This window comes from Colletes gigas, unplaced genomic scaffold, assembly GCF_013123115.1.
Source record: "Colletes gigas isolate AHSC1104 unplaced genomic scaffold, ASM1312311v1 Colletes_gigas_Sc00020, whole genome shotgun sequence".
Classification (NCBI taxonomy): Eukaryota; Metazoa; Arthropoda; class Insecta; order Hymenoptera; family Colletidae; genus Colletes; species Colletes gigas.
The window spans coordinates 1281992-1305201 of NW_025106649.1; the positions used below are offsets into that span (position 1 = coordinate 1281992).

General features: G+C 34.4%; 4 protein-coding genes across 11 annotated transcripts in view; 2 read left to right on the forward strand and 2 right to left on the reverse strand.

The window, feature by feature from the left end:
• Positions 1-9275, reverse strand: part of LOC122400859 — a 216242-nt gene extending 206967 nt beyond the window's left edge. For 6 of the 7 annotated variants that reach the window (XM_043402580.1, XM_043402578.1, XM_043402577.1 and 3 more), the window contains exons 1-3: positions 8331-8675; positions 7090-7259; positions 5785-5930 (exon numbers count right to left, since the gene is read on the reverse strand). The gene's annotated coding sequence lies outside the window, so the exon portion shown is untranslated. Of the gene's footprint in view, positions 1-5784; positions 5931-7089; positions 7260-8330; positions 8676-8984 lie in introns of those variants that run through there. The other variant, XM_043402574.1, reaches the window with a different exon arrangement.
• LOC122400858 overlaps positions 1-11499 on the forward strand; it is a 47596-nt gene extending 36097 nt beyond the window's left edge. Inside the window, exons 5-11 of the mRNA XM_043402572.1 lie at positions 5796-5959; positions 6297-6482; positions 6656-6811; positions 7122-7274; positions 9149-9410; positions 9732-10139; positions 10282-11499. Of these exons, the coding sequence (XP_043258507.1) occupies positions 5796-5959; positions 6297-6482; positions 6656-6811; positions 7122-7274; positions 9149-9410; positions 9732-10139; positions 10282-10680 (1728 nt within the window). The 3' untranslated portion in view covers positions 10681-11499. The remainder of the gene's footprint in view (positions 1-5795; positions 5960-6296; positions 6483-6655; positions 6812-7121; positions 7275-9148; positions 9411-9731; positions 10140-10281) is intronic.
• Positions 11500-11916: 417 nt separating this feature from the next.
• Positions 11917-13458, reverse strand: LOC122400883 (replication factor C subunit 2). The gene is made up of 6 exons (XM_043402618.1): positions 13323-13458; positions 12948-13215; positions 12618-12866; positions 12317-12526; positions 12125-12238; positions 11917-12021 (listed from the first exon to the last, which is right to left on the reverse strand). The coding sequence occupies exons 1-6, from the start codon at positions 13430-13432 to the stop codon at positions 11917-11919; spliced, it is 1056 nt and encodes a 351-aa protein (XP_043258553.1). The 5' UTR covers positions 13433-13458.
• A 951-nt stretch (positions 13459-14409) lies between these two features.
• The window catches only part of LOC122400835 (neuronal calcium sensor 2), a 162626-nt gene continuing 153825 nt past the window's right edge, over positions 14410-23210 (forward strand). The window contains exon 1 of one of the 2 annotated variants that reach the window (XM_043402512.1): positions 14410-14466. The gene's annotated coding sequence lies outside the window, so the exon portion shown is untranslated. Of the gene's footprint in view, positions 14467-15691; positions 15767-23210 lie in introns of those variants that run through there. The other variant, XM_043402511.1, reaches the window with a different exon arrangement.

The window sequence follows — 23210 nt, forward strand, 5'->3', positions numbered from 1 at the left end:
TAATAATATTAATGATAGGCATATGTTCTGAACGATAAAAATAAATTCCAAAAACGAAAACAATTGAATCCCTAGTTTTTAAATATTCTACTAATAGTATATAGTCTTTTAAAAATACTATCTACGTTCAGGTGATTCGTCAGATTTCTTCAAAAATTAAGAATTATATCAAAGATAGGGAAAAACTAATGGACACGATTGATGATAAATTTAGACACCTGTGTATTTAAAATTTATATATAAGGATATGTGAAGATGTCAAAAAAAAATAATAATATTAATGATAAAAATAAATCCCAAAAACGAAAACAATTGAATCCCTAGTTTTTGAAATATTTTACTAATATTATATAGCCTTTTAGAAATACTAACTACGTTCAGGTGATTCGTTAGATTTCTTCAAAAACTAAGAATTATATCAAAGACATGGAGAAACTAATGGGGATTCGATCGATAATAAATTTAAATACCAGTGTATTTAGAATTTTAAAAGGTATCGACTTTTGAAGTTAATTGTGTCGCGATCAATTTCGAAATGTTTGGACGAAATTTCGGTTGCAGTACGCCCTTGGGTCCAAAGGCTCAGACAGATCGGGTCGGCGAGATTGCAGATCCAGGAGTCAGTGCCCTTTACTGTCTGAACAGCAGCACCTAAGGCAGAGGTTTCGTTCCCTTAACGTGTCGAAACATTGCCCTTCGAAAGTTTCGTGTCCGAGAAAATATTTTCGGGATTAATAGTTACCGAGAAACAACACGGTTCGCGGAATTACACGCGAATATAGACGGATTATTCAGAGCGAATTTGTACCTTTAATTCGCTTGGCCTCGAGTTTAAATTATTGTACAATTTTACTACGTGTTAGTAAAAATATATAAAAAAAATCCAAACGTATAAAAATATCGTAACTAAGAATTGTAGTCACTTTTGAAAATATTCATGGTGCATCCTTCAATAATTTTACTATTTCCTTATGTGGAATGTATTTTATTAGATTTATTAGATATAAAATCAGTGACAGTTTTTAGTTACGACGTTTTAAAATTATTTTAACCCTTAAGTGGATTATTGGAAGTTTAATCTAACAATTATCTAATAGTTGTACATGTAATTATTTGAAATCTTATGTAATCCTCCATTAGTTTATTATTTTTTAAATGCTTTAAAGGAAAGTTGATTTCCATTTATCAATTTGATAAAAATCAACATTAAGTAAAATAATTCAGTTGAGATCGAGAGTCCACTTAAGGGTTAAATATTTTGTACTTGAGAGGGTTGAAAACGATGTACGAATTATATTAGATATTTCATTTAGCGTGCAAAGATTAAATAATATTTTACTTGGAAGAAAATTGTCCTAAAGCATGCAATTATTTTTATCGAAAATTCTAAAAACTATCCTCAATCTATTTACTGACATTTATAAAACTCTTGGGTGGAATGAAAAATTTACACCATACTAACGGGGGGAAAAACGCTGTAGTTCCAACGAAATTGCACGTTTGGATCGAACAGTTTCTTCCCAGAGATACCATCGATCGCGATATAGTTCGTCGAATTCGTCGATACTTGAAAACAGGCCAAGGCACATAAACGCGAAGCCTTTGTTCTCTTCGTACAACTATCGCCTCCTGCAAACGCAGAGGGACGGTGGGGGTGGTACGTTTATCTCAGAAATAAGGGTCTTCTCCATGCAAATTCCGCAATAAATTTCCACTTCCTGCGTGCACGCAGCGACTATCGTCCTTTTTGCACCGTACTTACACGACGACGAGAAGAAATTCGCGGAATGCACGTGTCGATATCGCCACCCATCCGTTCCCACTTCTGCTCTCTGTTCGAGGGGAAGAAGTGTTAAATCCAATCTAGTCCTCCGACTTCCAACGCCTCTCTATTATCTCGTTATTCGACCCATTGTATACCGGACAAATTTTTCTACGAGTTGAAACAGATTTTGTATTCTTGTATTCAAAGTACAGTAGTACCTCGATTATTGCAGAAATTCGGTCCTGCAATGAACGATGTAGTCGATGCAATGAGTAAATATCAACGACATTATCGATACATACTGTATCTATGTGAAATTTTATATTCTCATAATGAACGTACAGTAGTACCTCGATTATTGCAGAAATTCGAACCTACAATAAACGAGGTAGCCAATGAAATGAATATAGTACAACAGAGCAGATTATGTAACTCACAATCAGTAACATGAAAGAAGTATAATGAAGAGAAAACGATGAATTTTTGAATTGCTCACATTTGAGTAAATGTCAACGATATTGTTAATACATACTATATTTATGTGAAATTTTGTATTCTAATAATCAACGTATAGTAGAACCTCGATTATTGCAAGAATTTGGACATGCAATAAACGAGGTAGCCAATGCAATGAATAGTACAAGAGGGCAAATTATGTAACTCAGTAATGTGATAGAAGTATAATGAAGAGAAAACGATGAGATTTTCTCCCACGAGCACGACAACAAAAAAATGACTACTTGCTAAACAAGAGGATGAGCAACAACCGTTTACCGTAGTCATACTCGAGGGCTCGTTGATGGATTTGCAGCAAAACGCTGCAACATCTCATCTTTGAACTCGAGAATGATTGGCTTTCTTGCTGTATACGTCTTTAGCGTCGTGCCATAACGACGCGTCGCGTCGGTTTATTGGTAAAAAACGTCGCCCACGAGTCCTCGTATTTTGGACACCCGAGTTCTTGCACACATTGAATATGTATGAGAAAATCACGTAATTTTCTGTACACGGTAGTATCGATGGTATTTAAATGGAGAATTAAATTTTTGTTATTGTTATTTCGAAAAAATTCAGCACGTTTGAAATTTATGCGCTGAAAAATATAAACGTCGAGTACCTCTGTTTTTGTTTTCAATTATTAACGGTTGAAATTTATCTACGAGTTCGCCAGACCTCGAGTGCTTCTCCGGGTTCGAGCGAAATAGGATTGTACGACTATTACTGTCCGAAGTTTTATTCTATAGCCATGAATCTTCGCGCCATAAATCTTAGTTGGAGATAATCCCATGACCAGACGTCGAATAATAGGCATGGAAGGGCTCGGAAGCACGAAGAACGTGCACGGCGGAGAGAAGGTGTCGCCAAGAAATCGCTTATCTTAAACGCGGTTGTATGTGGTCTTACCGGATTCTAAATCAACGCGTTGACAAACTTTGTAACGTAACATTTTGTAAACAAACAAATTAATCGATTAAACTGATCCTTAGAAAGATAATGCATGCTTGTTGAAGTCAGATAATTATTTTAACGATTGAATTTCACGTTTGAAACCGAAAAATAAAATTACACATATGTATTTCAAAGTAGATATACGCGTTACTCTATCAGAAGAGGTTAAAAATATTAACGATATTATAATGTTTTGTTCGATTAAATATTAAATTTCGCTCTGAACTCGACGACTAAGATAATTCCTATGGGGGCAAATTTTATAAATATTGCAAGTTCCCACGAGATAAAAACAAAATGGTTAACCTTCGTAGCCTCGTACGGAACAGTGTCATGATACTTTGATCCTCGAGGAGAGTTACTATCCCTTCCGACAATGCAAAGTACTGGTCAGTGCTTCCTTCCTTCGATACTGTGCCACGATGAAGGAGGATCTGATATGGGACTATTGTGAGCACAGTATATCTCAGATGAAGCAACAGACCACCAACCGGGTAAGAAGGAATCATGAACCGGATATCCCTTAAGCCCGATATTGTTACATCCTTGATGTAGGGGCTCGATATTTTTTAGGAAGAACCTCTCAAATACATTTGCATAATTTTATGAGAATTGATGATGCTTGTTACGGGCGACACTATAATAAGAGGACGAAAGATAAAGTGGCATGCAACGCCTTAGAATTTAAAGAGTACGACAAAAATAAATATTCGCAATATTTTTTCTCAGTCTGAGCAAAAATTTTTAGTAATCAAATAAGTACATATTTTCTGCAATCTTGAAATTTCATTCTTTGAACTATTCAATAACGATTATTCTGATCAAAAATATTGATAGAAATGTCAATTTAAAATGGAGGAATTTAAACTCCCATAACAATAAATATGGTCACTGCACATTATAAACAATATCAGAATATTCATAACATTTTCTAAATAAGCTCTTCGAATATCTGAAACATTTCCTATGAACATTAATTCAAAATGGAGAAATTTGAACTCCCACAAAAATAAATTTGACCTTATAAACATGGCCACCTCCCATTATAAACATCAGAATATTTATAGCAGCCTTTCAAGGATTAAAATATTTTTTAAATAGTTTCTTTCTTTTCCAATAAAGCTAAACAGTTTTCTAGATCCAAGAGAAAGAAATCAGCAGAAATACTGTACACTATAACTTAAAGTAAGTTATAGTGTACAGTAAACCTGCAGAATGAAGGACCATGGTATTTGGATGTACGATAAATGGTAAAAGATAGGTCGTTGTCGCGTCTGGTGGAAAAGGATTCATCGCGGCGATGATCATGATTTGTAAGGAGGATCTCGTATAAATAGCGTTGCCGCGGAGAGGATTTTGTATATCAGATAACAAAGATTTCTCTCTGGTTTAACCGACCGGATCGCTCGAAGGTGAAACACGATCGAATTTACGTGCTCGACAGGCAAACATAAAATGGGAATTTCGTCCTAGTTTCGACAAGTTGGTTTAACGACGCTCGTAGAATCTTTGTAGGCTAAGAAGAGACATCCGGTTGGGTGCAAATTTTCTGCGAGCGAATCTATGTAGTCGATGGTCTCGTGTGGGACGAGCAAGGTCTCGGATCCGATCCTCCTCTCTGGTTGCTGTGCAGTCAAGGCCAGCGTTGACCTTCCCCGCTCTGTAAGCCAGCGAGAGGGACGGCGTATTGCTTTCTCGAGGATCATGGAGCATCGTGTACAGTACCGAGTCCATGGTGTCGATACTACCGACGTGCATGTCCATTAAGGTCGAGACATCTCGTCCCAACGATCATCACAAATCATAGGTTTAATGGAACGATAAATTCATATTTATACCGCGTGCCGTTTTGCCACCCCCCCTAGTTTCGAATATTTTTAAATCGCGTCCATAAAGTAAACATCCTCGAGAACAAAACCAGTAGGTTCGGAAGGACTACGGTACCTCCAGCTGAGCCTACCGCGATATAGGAGTCAAACAACTTGCACTTTCAGCTATAACGTCCAGAAGGGATGTAACGGCGAGAAACATCTTCCTTCTATCGTAACCATGATGATTTATATTTCTCGATAACAGAGAAAGTATTTGGTACACCAAATAGAGATGATATTTTATCGTACGTTTCTGCACGAATTTTAGTCGGTTAAAATTTTGACCAAAATTATATATTCGTGTTGTGGCATTGCGTTGTATTGGGCAATTCCAAACTCATCTCTTATTTAAGTTAATGTTTGGTCGCTAAAATCGTTCTGGAAATACATGCGATACCATCGAAAGAGCTATAAGATCTGCCAATTTAGATTGTAGACGTCGTTAAAACAGCATAACACGAGCGTCTATGGTCTGCTGACCATAGCAGCCGAGCGCATAGGATTCGCCAACTTTAACAGCCCATTGAAGTACTAACTATGAACTGTACGCAATTTACTAATTTTATAGAGATCGTATGCTTCTTATTCTTTAATTTATAATATCATTTGTATCTCATAAATATGAAAGATCTCATTCTACCAACTTATTCGTTTAAGTAGATCCTGCACAAAATTAGAATCGTATTTATAGGTACTTACTCTTTCTGCAGATGGCCAGCATCGAAGTATCCTTGTCGACGACCCCGAGGCGAAAAAAGGGCGGAAGCATTTCTGGCGGAGTCACATCGCCCGCTGGACATCGTAACAGGGACCATTATAAGGAGCTGGACGCTCTTCGAGTCGCTCTGCGTGACAAAGAGAATATTATTCAAACGTGAGAGGTTTCATCATTTTGTGCACGTGTCTCTTAAGTGGGCGTAATAAAAACGTGAAAAGTCAATAAGAATTATTGAAAAATTTATTTTGTATTCCCAAAGGATAGTTGAATAAATTGCGAAAATAAATTATAGCGTTGGATGTAACATTTAGGTAAATAAAATTAATAAAGATGGTTCAATTTTGCAACATACACCCACCTTTAAGAGACTACCCCCTTAAAATAAAAAAAAATATCCAAACCAGACAAACTGATTTTATAATTAGTGTTTCATCTTGAACTTTATTTCGATAAAAATATTGTAAATATCCAGCTATATATTGCTACATTTCAGATTGAAAGGGCAATTGTGTAACACCCTGAGCAACCGATTAGCACTGCGTAACGGTGCACCACCTTTGACCGAGGCGGACAGGAAAGTCACCGAGGAAAGGCTCCAGAGGTTACGACGCGACGCAGACAATAAGCGTCTGGCGATTAAAAACTTGAAACTAGCACTAGAGCGTTTAGACATTACCGAGTGAGTAAATAGAAATTGGATGTTTATCGTCTACTCTAAATAATACAGTTCTTTGCTCGACAAGCTAGATGTTTATCTAGTTCTTTAACACATAAATTAAACATTTATAAAATAATTACGTAATTATATTAGTTTAAGTGGTTCCTTTATTTTTTAACATTCGTTTGTTCCAGCAACATCGATGTTCGAATTCAACAAGCCGAGTTGGAGTACAGACTCGGACGAGAAGAACTTGAACTTCTGACTCTACGCGAAGAAAGTAGAGCTCTTCAAGCTGCTTTAGAATTAGCGGAGACTCAGGAGAAACAAAAGAATGATACGATATTTAGGTACCTTATTAAATAATGATAACCTTGCAAAAGACAATTTCTTGTATCAAGAGTATATTTTGTCTCCCTAGTGTGTATTTATTGCGTTATTAAGAGAGCGTAATTATCTATCTAATTATTTTGCTCGTTAACACAGACTAAGAGAAAAATAACTCTCTTTTTTATTGATAACAACAATTTCTACGAATTCTTTAAAAGATCGTTCGCTCAGAAATTGCGCTTTACCCTCGATATACAGTTTGATTTAATTTTTTATTTTGAATAATAGTAACACGTACGGCGTTTGATAATTTTTTATTTCTTTCCGCAGTTGTATCTCTGGTTCTATGCAAGTTACGATCCATGCAGTGGAGGTTAGCGCGGATCCCAAGAGCCCTCGTTTTGGTGCAGGGCCGAGGGAAGACACACCTGGCCTTTACGTCGATTGGGCAGTCGAAGACTCCGGGCTCTGCAAGGGAGATAGGTTCGAATTATACTATTCTGCCGCATAACATTTTACCCATTCAACGAACATCGGCGCAAAATATACGATTTCGAAGTTTCCATATTCGCGTCACGTATTATTCGTGTTATGAATGTTGCATCCGTTTCTACCTCCTCTTTTATTCGTTACGACTATTTCGTGCCAGGTTTGTGTGAAAACTATATCACGGCCAACAGTCGATATTTTAAGCTAAAGATATCGATGGTTGACCATGTAGTGGCGGGGACTTTCAAAGAAAAATCTCAGAACTGATCTCCCTTCCCTTTTTTTCTGAAAATGACACTAAAAGCAGTCGTAAAGACCGCCGTGATATTTTGCTTGGAACGCAATCATCACCTAACAGGAAAGAGAACGGTGTTTTTCTTTCGATGGGAAACTGTAGACCAGTGGTTCTCAACATTTTCTGCTCTATTCTCTCACTTTGTCATAAATAAAAATATCCTCGTTCTCAAGACTGACTCAAAACGTGCATTTCAATAATATGTGTATAATATTAAAAATTTATTATTTAATCGATATTAATACCCTTCACGTGGATTATTTTTATATCAAAATAATCTAAAAAATTCTATCAATAAAAAACAAGTATAGGTCAAAAAGAATTATAAATAAAATATTTCCACAAACAAAACTAAGCAATATTTATGAATTTTTGTATGAATATACTTTGCTATGCTTGATAAAAATTAAGGATTTAAAATATTTAGACTTCTCTGGTTTTCGACTTTACTTTAATATTCTAAAAAATTTTGAAACTCTTGGTTGAGAACCCCGGTCGACCATACCTTGTTATGGATTTACTCAAGTCCTTGTTTGATCTACGTCTCGGCACATTGATCGGCATGTAACGGATCCGCGGTATTTGTCGAGACAAACAAGAAAAAAGTAAAACAAGAAAGAGAGGGAAATAGTAAAGAGACGTTCGCGGATAAGAAAGTAAATAAGAAACGGGAGACAAGAGAAAAGAAAAAGATTGTTAAAAGAGAACAGAGTAAATACACAGTGTGTAACGTCGTGTGGTTTATAGTACGTAACCTGGCTATCGGTGTAGAACAATAATGCAATCTTGGCATTTGGTTCCCAACAGTTCACCGTAGCGTGAAGCAGCACCGGAAGTTCGCCGTGTGCCCCCGCTAATTGCACCTACGACTTCACATGACCCCATCGTCTTTCCTCCTACTCATGGATATCCTCCGGGAATAGTCGTTAAAACTCGACGCACCTGTATTCCATATTTCCTTTACTTTTCATAAACAGCAAACAAAATGAATATACGTCAAATTTCATCCATAGAATTTCCGTATCTTTCCGTGGAACTTTATACATTAATAATGAAACAAATTCGACCATGTTTTCATAATTTCGTTCAACAATTTAAAATTACTGTTAGGAAACGAAGAATACAAATGCTGGCAGAGTCGCAACGCCAACGTTGTTAGACGAATCGTTGAACCTGTTTCCGTGAACGTGAGAGAATAGTGATTTTTATCATAATATATGACTCCTCGCGTCGCGAATTTCCATTCCCTTCCTCGAACATTTTTCGTGCCGTTAAATACAATGAAGATATTTTAGTTAGTGTAATTGACTATACAAAAACGTAATGTAAAGAAGAAATAGATATTATACAAGTAAAATGAATCTTAAAACTATTTTTAAAAGTACTATTAATATATATGAATAGCTCACACCAATTTGTAGGAAGAGTGGAAACTGTTCTGAGCGTCGCCAGCCGCTTTAATTAACTGGTATCGACATTGTAAGCCGTATAAGTGGCGTTAAAAAAAAATTTCAACCAATTAAGTGTAGCAATGCTCGTGGCGTTCGGACGTATCAGTCAGTATTGTTTCCAGGATCTTGGAAGTAAACGGGAAACTTGTGGTGGGGGCAGGCAGGAGCGACTTAGCGAGGCTACTGGCCGTCGCGCCCGATGCAGCACAAATCGTGGTCCTTCGAAAAGGTGAATCCCTTGCAGCACTCCGCACGCTGCGATCAGATAACCTTAGGTTGACTCACAGAATCGGATATCTCGAGGAACAGGTTAGGGATCTTCTGGCACCAAGTAGAGCCGAGGTCCCCGCGGATCCTCCGCCGACTCGTCAAGAACAAGTTCAGGTACGAGACGGAAATAATACATCGCCGATCTTAAGTGTCTTCTACAAATTCGACGAAATGGTACATTTTTTACACATAAATTTTTTTAATGCAAGGTAATAAAATTTAAATAAGTTATTCAACAATACGTTCGAGCTACCTCAAAAAACCGAATGGCTGCCATCTTGATTCAGCTTATCTGAAACGAACAAATAAAAAAACATTTTTTTTTAAATGACGTTACATGCATCAAACTGAAATATTTAAAACTACCTCGATTAAATATACCTTTGTGTCAGCCAAGTATTTTATTCTAAAATTTGCCTTTTCCTAATTATACAGGTTTTTCAAAAGGGGCCACAAGTAACTGCGTTAGTTGCGAACCTTCCTGGTCTCAATGTGAGAAATTCAATGGAGCTACGTCAGAGTCTACCTACAGTGAGGAACAGACACAGCGATCATTCGAAACGTTTGATAGAACCGAAAACTCTGAAGGACGTTAATTTGTCGTTGGACGCTGTATCAAACAATCATCATAAATCGCGGACTAGGCAAAAGCACCAAGGATTTCAATTGACCGGATCGACCGCGAGCCTGGATTGCAAACAAATACAAATACAATCGCAATTACAACGCAGAAGACCACCCCGGGTTGAATCAGCTATGGAACATTTGTCTAAAAATCGCAAAGACTCGTCGCAAACTCAAGCTTTAGACTTTGACTCTGAACCAACGTATTATCGATTTCAGGTACATTGCGAATATTAACATAACCCCTACTGCGTCGTATTATTAGTATACTCTATAAAAAGTACCTATTTATTTCCAATTAAACTTTTAAACAAGATACATGATAAAAATTCGAATATTTCAAGGTTTCCTACTGTTTCAGGACATACAATCACGAGCGTCAGAGAACTCCGACACATCGATGGTATATTGTTCTCAAGAGACGAAATCTCGTCCAGCTCCACCGAAAAAACCGTTACGACTGTCTTTGCATCGTGCAGCTAGCCTACAATCTGTGGAAAGCGCGCCACCTGTTGCCCATCATGATATAGCTAAGAAACCAACAAAGAGGAACCATAAAGGCGATCCACCGATCGAGAAGAACACACGAGGGGATATAAATGAAGAAACGTGCAATCAAATTCAGGAATTGCAATATAATTCGCCTCAACCACCACCAAGGACTCCGTCCAGGGCAGAATCCTGCCAGAGTGCACTACGTTGGCCATCTCCTAAACCAAGACCACATTTAGCACCCGTTACGATGGAAAAGTGGTGCTAATCGAAGAAAATGTTATTGTGTGGATAATGTTCGCGAATTCAATTCTATTCGATGACGCACATTCTTTCTATAAACATTTTATTTTTACGAGAAGCAAATCTTTTAGCATCTCTATGGCTAGTAGTGTTGCGACGAAAATCTCAAACGTAATTTGGCAAAATTTCATTAAAACTAATGAAAGATATCAGGTTCCGCAGAACAAACGATAGAACTTCCCACGGGACAAAAAGATAGAGAACCGTCTTGCATTGGAGAAGCAGAAAGCTTTGTTTCTTAATTTAGTATTGAATAATAATAATTGAAGATCTCCACTATTAAAGAAGAAATTTCATGTAACTTAGAAAGATTTTAGATAATAAGTATGTAAATAAAGTTTGATACTTTGATACTTGATACATGTATTTGAAGACTGAATTACTTCGAACGAAATTTGTTCACAGACTATTTTTTATAGGTTAATCCTCGAATAATAATTTTAGCGACCGCACGGCGGACTCTGGGTTCATTTTGACACGAATTGAAATTTTATTATTTCGCATTCCAGCACAGTGGTTATGATTGATTGTTCACAAGCTCTATTAGTATTGATATTATTATTTATTAAAAATAAAAACTTCAGGACTCTGGATGAATAATTTGCATGAGTCCAAATGGACCCGGAGACCTCTGGGCAAGAATTAAGTAAGCTAGAGTAAGTATATATTGTTTTCTTTCTGCTTACATCCGCCCTTTATAAAAATATTTCGTTGTACGTGTGTGTTCTAATGAAAACATTATCGAATAAGACGAACAACTTGATCAATTAAAGTGCAAATTTGATTACTCATCAAAATAATTAAAGCATAAGATTATCAATATAAATATTATCATAAACGTTTCATACGAAATACGCGAAAGATGCCTTTCAAAAACATACTCAACCATTTAAAGTATTTAGTATTATTATAAGTCTAAGAAGGATTCTATTTTATTTTTGTGCGACAAAAATTAGTTTAATAATTGAATTTTTTCTAATTGCTAGTCGAAGTTGATGAAATATAATGTTAAAAATATTACGAAATTCGAAGAAATATTTAGAGATACATGTAATGTAATAAGTACAATAAAATGCACTTATGCATTTAAAATGACCACCACCTTTCCTATTCAAACAACTATTTTTTAATAAAGAATTCTGTAAGACAAATATATAAAAAGTTTTATTTTTAATAAACATAACCATTATTGATACAATGATCAAACATGCTGCACAGCTGCATTACAGAGCCGAGCTAAAAGACTATTCATTTGCAACAAACTGTTAATTCCATCTACTATTCCAAGATGAGTTATTCCAATTTCCTAAAATCAAAACATACGAACACGCGACTTTATTAATTTCATGAACAAGTAATAATTCCGTGTGCAATACATCGAAAAATAAACAAAATTTGCTACAACTTACTTTTACAAATTCTAATTTTAATTTTTCATCAATCGGTAAGTTTTTACAAACTCTGAATATATTACTAATTAAATCTTCTGCAGAATATCCCATTGCCCATAAATGTTCCATTACCTGTTCAAGTTTATTAAATGTACATTTCAAGTGTATATTATACGTTAGAATTTATTAAATAGTAACAAAATGTCGTACCCCATATGCTTTACAAATTCTACCCTCTGAACAAAAGTCAAGCATTTCTTTAACGAGTAATGGATGTGGTTCATCGCAAACTTTAAACACATTTTCGCTATTTACATGACCAAAACCATTATACGTTGACTGTAAATTATTTAATGCTTGTCTCATGTCACCTTGAGCAGTAAACACTATTGCTTCTAAGCCATCGTCAGTGTATGAAATCTGCCCAAATATAATTCAAACATGTTATTTCGCACGTTACGAATATTATTAAACTTAAATTGGTATATAGTAATACAATCTTTTTATCTACATTTTCCTTCCCACAAACTTCGATAACTTTTGTTAAAACTTGCGCATCTGATAATTTTCCATATCGTAACATAGCACAACGTGACTGTATTGGTTCAATAATTTTTTCACTATTATTACAAGCTAATGCAAATCTAGTCGTATTACTATATATTTCCATGGTTCTGCGCAATGCCTGTTGTGCACCATCTGTCATGCTATCAGCTTCGTCTAAAATTACTATTTTATGTTTTCCCTTTGGAAGGTTGACCTAGTTTTAAGTAATTACAAAATAGTTATTGCAGCAGTGTGTACAGTAGAACACAGCCTGAAATGTATCAAATATATGTACCCTCTTTTGGGCAAACATCTTAATTTTATTTCTAACAACATCTATTCCTCTGTCATTTGAAGCATTTAGCTCCAGCACCGATTCCTTAAAAGCTTGCCCTAAAAGAATACGTGCTAAGCACAAAATTGTTGTAGTTTTACCAACTCCTGGAGGTCCAGCAATGATTATATTTGGACAATTTCCATGTTGAGCAAAGACAGAAAGTCTGGATACTGTGTCTTCGTTACCAACAATATCCGAAAAAACGTGTGGTCTGTACTTTTCAATCCTAAAAAAAATGTTCATTTTTACGATAAATTGCCTTTTCAAAAATTTAACCTCAACAACTTGATACCTAATCATTCATAGCTTGTAGCGCCTTAAATGATAACGTACCATGGTAAATTTAACTTGGCATCTTTTTCCTTATTTTTTACATTAAAACTACTTGTAGATGGTACAATTTCTATATCCATTGATTCTTCGCCGGTTTTAACACCTGCCATCTTCAAAATTTAAGTTTGGAATGCGGGAAAAATTTAGAGACAGTCTACACAAGCATAGAATATATAACATAAAGAGACACAACAACATTTGATAGCTTTTTTGTTAATGTTGAAAGTAAAATTGTATTATCGATTGATCTAATAAATAATCAGTATTATAAAACATCCGATACTGCATATCGAGATGTGTATAAAAAATTATTATACTTTACCTGTGCAAATATTTTGTCTGTGTAATACTGAAATCTTGAAAAGAATATCTTTTGATTACTTGATAGTAATTGAATAAATATAACAGCATAAAATTAAAGTAATTAGTGTACTGCAGAATATATAAAAAAGGAATGGGATACATGTTTAATTTTTAATGATATAGAAAAAATAATTACAAGTTAGTCTTAGACATAATGGATATTTTTACATTTGCACAATTTACATTCGATGTATTATTTAAGTTAGTTACATCATAGACGAGGTATGGAATAGACTGAACATTCGATACAACATTCTCTTAGAGACAATTCTGGAGAAGGGAACTTTATAGTCACTGTGCCATTCAATATCATGTTCAACGTTATCGACTGAAAGTTGAATAAGATTTCAACGCTCTTAGCGGTAGGAATTAAAATTAAATATCAAATTAAAATGTCAAATCTATGTTTTGTGTTACAAAAATTCGTTTAATGGATTAGCAAACATTCAAGCTAAAATCTGGCAGCTAAACAGAATCATTTCTTAGTACACGTACTCAAAAGTTATACAGTGTAAAGATATACGTATATTCTTCATCAATCATAGTGAAACTGAAATCAGTCAAGTAATTATACCTTTGTTATTCAAAAATTAAAATTACGAGGGAGGAAAATTACAAACTAAAATTGTAATATTTATTGTCTCTTTTCAGATTCTTTGCATCCTATAAGTGCATGCTTGGATTCAGCAGAACTATTTCGATAATTTTGCTGATGACTTCCACAGAGCAAAAACATTATTCATTCACCACCGAGGAACTACTCGATCGCATTCTATAGACGGTCAGTTGTATGTTATTTTGTATTTGTCTGGCAATTAACTTGATTTGGATAATTAATTTGCATGTGCTGCTATAATTAATTTGATTTACATTATGTTTGGGCTCATTTTAATCGGAAAAATTTTAGTAGCCCGTCAATATTTTTTTTCATAAACGTATGACAAAGGTTACAGAAAATGAAAGTTTCTTTATTACTTGGTAATTTTTTTTTACTCGCGACTTTCCTTTGAATAGGAATAGGAAATAATTCTATACAAACTTATACGAACATAGTGGGGACACTTTATTTAAATTTAAGGGAACAAATTTTGTTAAATTAAAGGGGGCAGTACTGCATCGAATACGTTCAATCGTTTATGCCACCCTTATATAAATGCAAACATAAATTCCAAACATACGTTATTATTTCTTATCATTGTCAGTTAATTGTAACTTTGTTTCGATGATTTGCAATTATTTCATTTTACATAATGCGTAATTCTTTATGTTTATTGATTCATTATTGAATAACCACAATGGTATGACGTGATGTTTCAAAATACTGTAGTGTTCTTAAAGATGTCGCTAGCGTCGGATACATTTTTCGTGAAATCTCGTAAGATTGTCTTTCTTCATAAGCACCTTGTCGGTGGTTTGCGAAATGAGAATCCAATATGGCAGCCGTCGTGATATCTGCACAAGTGAGTGTCGCGGAAATGTTTTGAACTCGTCAAGTAATCGTGACAACCGGTCGACGTACAACGCATAGGTTAGTAAGGGAGAATTACGGTTTGTTCGTGTATTCGTTTCTTTTAATTCGATCGATCAATTTGTGTCAGGAAACCGGGCTTTTGTAAGAATCGTTTTTCTCATACGATTGGACCGTTAAAGTATATACGTTCGGCCGCAGTATCGTTTCAATGCAGGCATAGGTTACCTCGTTTTCCTATCCTCGAATCGAACGTGTCGCGTTTAATAAAAATCGGGTGCGCGTTTCGTTCACTCAAGCATTGTATGTTTAATACCATGCTTTCCAATTGAATGTTTGATGCGTATACATTTTTGCTAGCGAGGGTGTGTGCATGTGCGTGTCAGGTGTGTGGATGCAGTCTTCGATGTATGAACGTGCGTGCCCGTCATTTGTTTTTTAAATTGTCGCTTGTCTTTTCTTTTCCAACGAACAATGGTTGAGTGTCGCGCGTGTTTGAACATCAAGAAAGAAGATTCGTTAAGTGCTACTTCGGCACATCACGCCATGCTGTACGACAGCATGGTATCTCGACCTACCACCTATCGAACAATGCTGTTGCGGACAACATTTGGTAAGTTGTAACCATTTATTCCACAACTTTCTTCTTTGCAATGCCTCTGTCATTGCTTGTTTAATAAAATCCTCTTAACAACAGTTTTCGAATATTTCGAATTTCTATACTATTTAACGATACACAATTTGAAAGATCGAAAGACAGCGAATGCAGTATTCGGTTTATTACTTTTGAGAACGGGGGCCATTAGTAATTAATTATTTTAAAGATTATTTCGGATAGTTATGTAAATACGTATGTGCGGAAATGTCGTATCATTTGTTGTAGTATACTGATAATTATTTCCGCTTGGCCCTGAAAAATATTTGATTGCTAGCAGGACATGATTCTTCGTACCAGTGTTTCTCAAACTGCGATTCGCGGCCCCCTGGGGTTTGCGAAATATTTAAGGAAAAATTGGAAATATATTATACTGTAGATTTAAAAACATGCTTCTTGTAGTATTTTATTATATAATTAAATTTTAAGAAGAGTCATGGGAACTCAATAATTATTTTAAAATCTATTTTTTGCATTGAAAAGTATAAAACTGTTTAAACTATATTATGATTTTTTAAATGTAAATCATTTATATAAAAAAACACATTTAAAATATATTGAAAAACTGAAAATTTAGTTGTACTCTAGGGGGTTCGTTACAGATTTGCTATTATTGGCAGGTTTCGCAAAGAAATAAAGTTTAAAAAACACTGCTTTATAGATATTTGTAGACAAAAAGAGAATATACATGTGTTACATCTAATTCTTCAATCATATAATCCAATGTCTTTTTTAATTGTAACAAATAATGTGAAATTATTATAGGTGAAGAATTTATAACTGCTTTTAGTTCGATAGTTAATTAAATTTCTTATAATGCCAACCTTTAAATTAATTAAATATGCCTTTAACATAAAACATAGCTAGAAAGAATATAAGTTAATTTGGTTTTCGCAATCTGTGGAACTTCCTATTATTTCAGTTAATCATAGTGATAGCGAACTATTCTATTCTGTTGCAATGCAGTATTTCAACTGATATATATTTTTAAGTTATTCCCTTTATGCATATACTGGTCTTGAGAGATTTTTCAAATTATCTATTATATTTAAATTCAAGGAATGAGGAGGCTATTGCGAAAGAGGAATTTTTTTGTATAAAAAGTATATATCTATGACTTCTGTAGCATGTGAACAACAATCTCAGATAATGAATTTTGTCCTTGCAATATATTTTAAACACTTAGTGTGCTCTGTTTTTAAATTCAGATAACCGATCTCTACTTTCTAAAATGTTAATGTCTATCTTAAAATTATAGCTGATGTGACCATAAATCATTATATTTAGTCCACCCATCAATCATAAAAGTTTAATAATTGTTTAATTATATTTTCATTGTATCATTATAAACCTACCACTTGGATGTAGAATTTTTTTTTTAGTTATGATATTCTGCGGATTATTCATTCCAATGGGCATTTTTTATGCAAACAATTGAGGTTTTTACCTGGCGTGTAACTACATAACATTTCTAAAATTTTCATTTTATAAGATCTTATCTACCTAGATTAATCAGAAACTTTTGGGACACCCTGTATGCTACATATTATGGGCGCACCATTTAATTATTGAATGTCGAGAATTATTCATCTTGTATGCAATCACGATGGATGGCTATGTTTATGTGTGCAGTTCATTTCTAGACACGATGAATAATTTGACGATGTATACTTAACAAATTGTGATAAGTTTTATTATTAACTTAATTATTCATAATTGAATAATCTGAAAAGGGGACGTTACGTTTCCGTAGCCATATTATTTACATAAATCTATCATATCGAGCAATATGTGGAATGCTTCGGTTAAGCCTCGCGTGGCGGTGCCTGGTCTAATTTCCTCTACTCGACATACGATATGCGCGCTATGTTTATGGTATATAGCGATAAAAAAAAAAGAACGAGTCTCGAAGCAATGCATTTTCTAGTAGTGTTCATTACGATCACGAGAAAAATTTATATATCCATTGTTTCATCGAAATACGAAACGAGAAATCGTAATAGATCGTAACGTTTTGGATCAGAGGCGTTGAAACCAACGAGAATTGAACAAATATTTGACCTTTACTCAGCAGTTTCTATCAAATTTTAACAGTTGATCAGATATTAAGCAATAAAGGTTCTTCAAATGTACGATAATTGTTTGTTTTATTGAAATAAGTCGAGGGGTATGTCCATAATTAAAACTCTCTGTGAATTTTGGCTCAACATCAGCTTAAATTTGATTCCGTCAAAAGTACGTTTATGGTTGCTGTTCTTTGAAGTGTACTTAGGTAATCGACATCAGAATATTTCGACAAGCGAATGTTTAGTGCCAGTTAAGATCTTCAAAGTGTTCTGGCGCTGTACAAAGTCTGGGAAAGCTTAGGGTCTACTCTCGAGCTCTTGAGGATTTTATCAGACAATAAATTTACACCCATCGGCAACGACCATGCGTCCGCGAATTAATTGCAGAGGCACAAGAGAAGTCTAGAGGATGCTTAGAGTTACCCGGGACTCCTTGAATTTCTGTTTGTATTCACTATGAGTTGTACCGTCACATCTCCATTTAGATACGACCGTTCGGTTCTTTAGCTTGTTTACTAACAGTGCTCAAAATATTGGCTTACGCCAGAATAATTCTTTGAAGAGGTTCGATGAGTTTCGTATTTTCTTTGCTTCGATATAAAGCAGTAATAATATTTTTATTTAATTCGCGGAACGAATATTTTTTATCGTATCAACAACCTTGTTAGTTTCTTCCATCGGTGCATGCATAATTTCTCCAATTTCTCCCGTTGAAATCTCATTTAAAAGTTGGAAGGGCGAAGGTGCTTGTCTCTGTAAAGAAAAGTAATTTTTATTTCTTGGACAGCTGTGAAATAATCTACCGCAAGGTTTAGTAAATAATAGTGAGATTGTTTGCAAATTATAAGGATTACTTTTCTGAATTTGAATTTTAGGGGCGGATGAACCCATTTGAAAACATGATGAAATGCCACTTATTCGATGTTGGGTAATAGCTATTTTCCAACTGTACGATCTTTTACGATCCACTTCTTATCGACATCAGTGTCTCGAGCCACTTGAATCTTCTCTCCTTCGATCTCTCGTTTATTCTGAATCCTACGGCCATTGCGTTGGCGTTGACATTTGGTTATTTTCTTCGAGTAGGGTTTTTTCTCGCGGCTCTCGCCAAAGGCGGGTCTCTCAATTTGAAAAACCAAATAAAATCACCATCTCGATCGCGTACTTTCGAAAAAAGTAGACCTCTGTATTATTTATTTGTCATTTATGTGTGCACGTTGTAACGAATATACAGGGTGGCCCACGGAGTATGAATAAAAGAAGGTTAATAGTTTTAGACAGCAACATTTTTTTGAAGAAACAGATTTTCACGAGTTTTAAGTTTAGGAAACTTAATCCAATAATTTTTTTATAACTCTCGTTAGTCCTCTGCAACTGCAGACCGTACGAATCGTCTTGCAGCCGTGCCAATTTGTTATAGGACTCCCGATAGGTAGCAGCAGAAACTGCAATGCAGTTCTCCAGGGACGTCTTCTAAATTCTGCGTCGAGAATATATTTAAATTTAATCAAATATACTATAATATAAATTAATAAATCTAACAGACTCATAAAGAATATCGAGTGTAAAAAAAGAGGGGAACAATATTTTGTCTACTAAGATGTTATTTATTTAACAAAATATATAAAAATTATATAATTATATATTATTATTTTATACAATTTTACAAAATTTCGTTACAATATTTCAAAGATCAGAAAATGTATATCTTACTAAATACTACAAGATGGAATGATCTAAGCAGATTTATCTGGATTATTGAATTCACCACCTCGTCTTCTAATTTTATGTTGCGTTATTTTTATAAAATTTTTTTTAAATATACAGTGTGTTCGGCCACTCTTAGGGAAAATTGTAATGGGAGATTCTAGAGGCAAAAATAAGACGAAGATCAGGAATATCAATTTCTTGACCGAGGCTTCATTAAGAAATTATTAAAAAATTAAATTAAAAAATTGCAAATCATTTTGAAAAAATTATTATTGGTTGCGGGGGTCAAATACAATCGTTTTTGGTCATTAGACCTACCCTCGAGATCCTATCCACTTTCGAGAAAAAAATTCGAGAATATATGAAATTTTTCGACGAAATTAAAAAATTTCAATTCGTTTTGGAAAAATTATGTTTAGTTACGGGGGCCAATTACAACCAGTTTTGGTCAATAGACATACCCCCGAAATCCTACTCACTTGCGAGCAAAAAATTCGAGAATATATGAATTTTTCGACGAAATTAAAAAATTTCAAATCGTTCTGAAAAAATTATTTTCGTGTTTGAGGGTCAATTGCAATCAGTTTTGGTCAATAGACATACCCCCGAAATCGTACTCATTTGCGAGCAAAAAATTCAAAAAGGTATGAATTTTTCGGCGGAAATTAAAAAATTTCAAATCGTTCTGGAAAAATTATTTTCGGTTGTGGGGGTCAGTTACAATCATTTTTGGTGAACAGACCTACCCTCAAAATCCTACCCACTTTCTAGAAAGAAATTCAGTACGGGCGGAATTTTAAACGTTAATAACTTTTTAACGAAGTCTCCATCAATAAATTAGTATTTTTGATTTTTGCCTTATTTTTGCCTCTAGAATCTCCCATTCAAATTTTTCCCAGGGATAGCCAAACACCCTGTGTAAAAACCTATTTATTACTGCTTTATACAATTTTACAAAATTTCACTTCAATATTTCAAAGATCAGAAAATGTTTATCTTACTAAATACTATAAGATGGAATGATTTAGGCAGATTTATTTAAATTATTAAATTTACCACCTTGTCTTCTAATTTTATCCGACATCATGCGTCACTTTGCGTTATTTTTCGGCTCGCGAATGGTACAGATAAGTGTCAATAACTTCCGTAAATAAAACTTGGATGAATCTTTTAAAAGGGGTGTTGCAGCAGCGTATATATCGATTGGACTGAAAATTTATTTTCTGGATCCCTTAGAACGTACATATTAACCGTAGTAAGCGGTAAATTGATTTGTTAGTATTGTTCGTTAAAAAAAAAAATTCCGAAAATATATCTATTTGTCAAATCGTAACTGTGTTGCCCCCCTTAACGCGTAGCAGCTGGGAAAACAGTTCTTACGTAAAAGGCATCGACGACTGCTCTTAGAATAATGTATTTCCTCTCCGAAAGATCGAGGTCGAAGTACAATGCTAATGCTTGAGCTGGTGTTAGGCATTTACTTTTATTCTTAACATCCAATCCTGAAAAGCGTATAGATACGATTGTAGTAAAAAAGAATCTCTGGCGATTCAGCCATTCTGCTAATTTTCTCTTTGTTTTCCGCGAACAATATTCGAATAATTTTGACGAACGTCCGTGAGGAGTGTCTTTGGCATTGATTGAACTTCGTGGGAAGAATCTTCCTACTCGTAACAAAGTTTGAATATACTTTCTCTGAATCACCTGAAAGAAAACAACTTTTGTTTCGTTGGCAAATAATGTACCAAAAATTTTCGTCCCGATTTACACGCTTTTCTTTATGAATTCCGAGTGTTCGAAATACGTGTATCGTTTCGTTCGAGCGATTCTTATCACGCAAAGCCCAGCGAATTGTTTCCGTTGATACAGTCGCGTTCTCGACGCAATGTTAATTGCGACACAAAAATTTTCGGACTAATTTTAATTCGTCTTGCTACGTAGTGTACCTTCGCACTTGAATTTATTTATAATTATATTCTAAATGAAAATAGTATTAATACGGCAGAAAAGTTTTAGTATCGTCAAATTGTAACAAGTATTTTAAAGTGTATCATACTAAATAATAAATAATAATTTATAAGGTACATGAGTGTACAAAAAAAGAAATATAAGTTGAAATCCACACGATTGTAAACTATAGAGGATAAAGTGTAATGAAATTAATATTATAAATTACTATGAATCATAAAAAAAAATAAATGTTACCGTATAGATCAAAACAAATAAAAAAGAATCTAGTAACTTCTATTTTTATCACCAATGAAACAAATACAAAAATAACTTTACCAACAAAAGCATTGTAATTTTATGGTTACCAATAATTTCAAAATTTTTCTATTAATATAATATCTTTATTCGACATTAGAATCGGAAGAATGTAGAAATTATCGAAACGTAGAATTCCTGCGGTCTAAAAATACAAATTTATTGCGGTTCAGGTGTCTTGAGAGTGTCTAGACACCGTATCTAAAATAATAATCACGTGCACTGTCCGGCTGTGAGAAGGGAGAAACACTTAATAAATTTGGATCTCTTTGTATGCTAATTTTGTGAATCGCGTATATAGGGAGTCCCGTAATAACGTGGGATCCACGTCCCTCGTGAATTTAACATTTAAAAATAGTTGAATTTGTTTACCGCGACATTATTAGTCGAGTCAAATAACCTCCTAACTCTTAATCGTTGCTCGTTGTTTGTTAGAACATTATTCACGAAAGAAGTTCGAAAAATGTTACACTTGTTTATAGTGATACGATAGTACACGATATCTAACCTAATCCAACTTAAACTAACCTGAATTAGTATTGGCTGGGGCAGATAAAAATGCGGCCGCCTACGTCAGAACGGAACTATAACGTAACCTAAATCAAACCCAATACTTTAATCTATACATTGTTGGTGCACGTATTAATGAAACTTTCTTTTTGTTAATAACATTGCAACAACCAGTGCGTGACGGCTAGAATCTCCCGTAGGTTAATTAGGAGAATATTCTCTATAGTATGTGTCAAGGTCAAGGTCATTGAAGCTGCATCCTCATTGCTATACAAAGTGTTCGGCCATTGATGGGAAAAATTTTAATAAGAGATTCTAGAGGCTAAAATAAGACGAAAATCAAGAATACCAATTTGTTGATGGAGGTATCGTTAAAAAATTATTAACGTTTAAAGTTCCGCGCGTTCTGAAATTTTTTTCTAGAAAGTAGGTAGGATTTCGGGGATAGGTCTATTCACCAAAAATGATTGTTATTGACCCCCGCAACTGAAAATAATTTTTCTGGAACGATTTGAAATTTTTTAATTTCGACGAAAAATTTGTCCACCTTCCTGAATTTTTTTCTCAAAACTGGGTAGGATGTCGGGGGTATATATATTCACCAAAAATGATTGCAATTTATCCCTACAACTAAAAATAATTTTTTCAGAATGATTTGAATCTTTTCATTTTCGCCGAAAATACCCCCTGCCGATTTTTCTTAAAAATTTATTTTTGATTTTTAGTAATTTCGTTTGACGTCCTACAGAAAATTTGTCTAATACTTTTATGTAGGTAACCATGAGCACTACTTTAGAAAAAAATTTTATTGAAATATATTCATTATTGTAGGAGTTATGGCCGTTTGACAA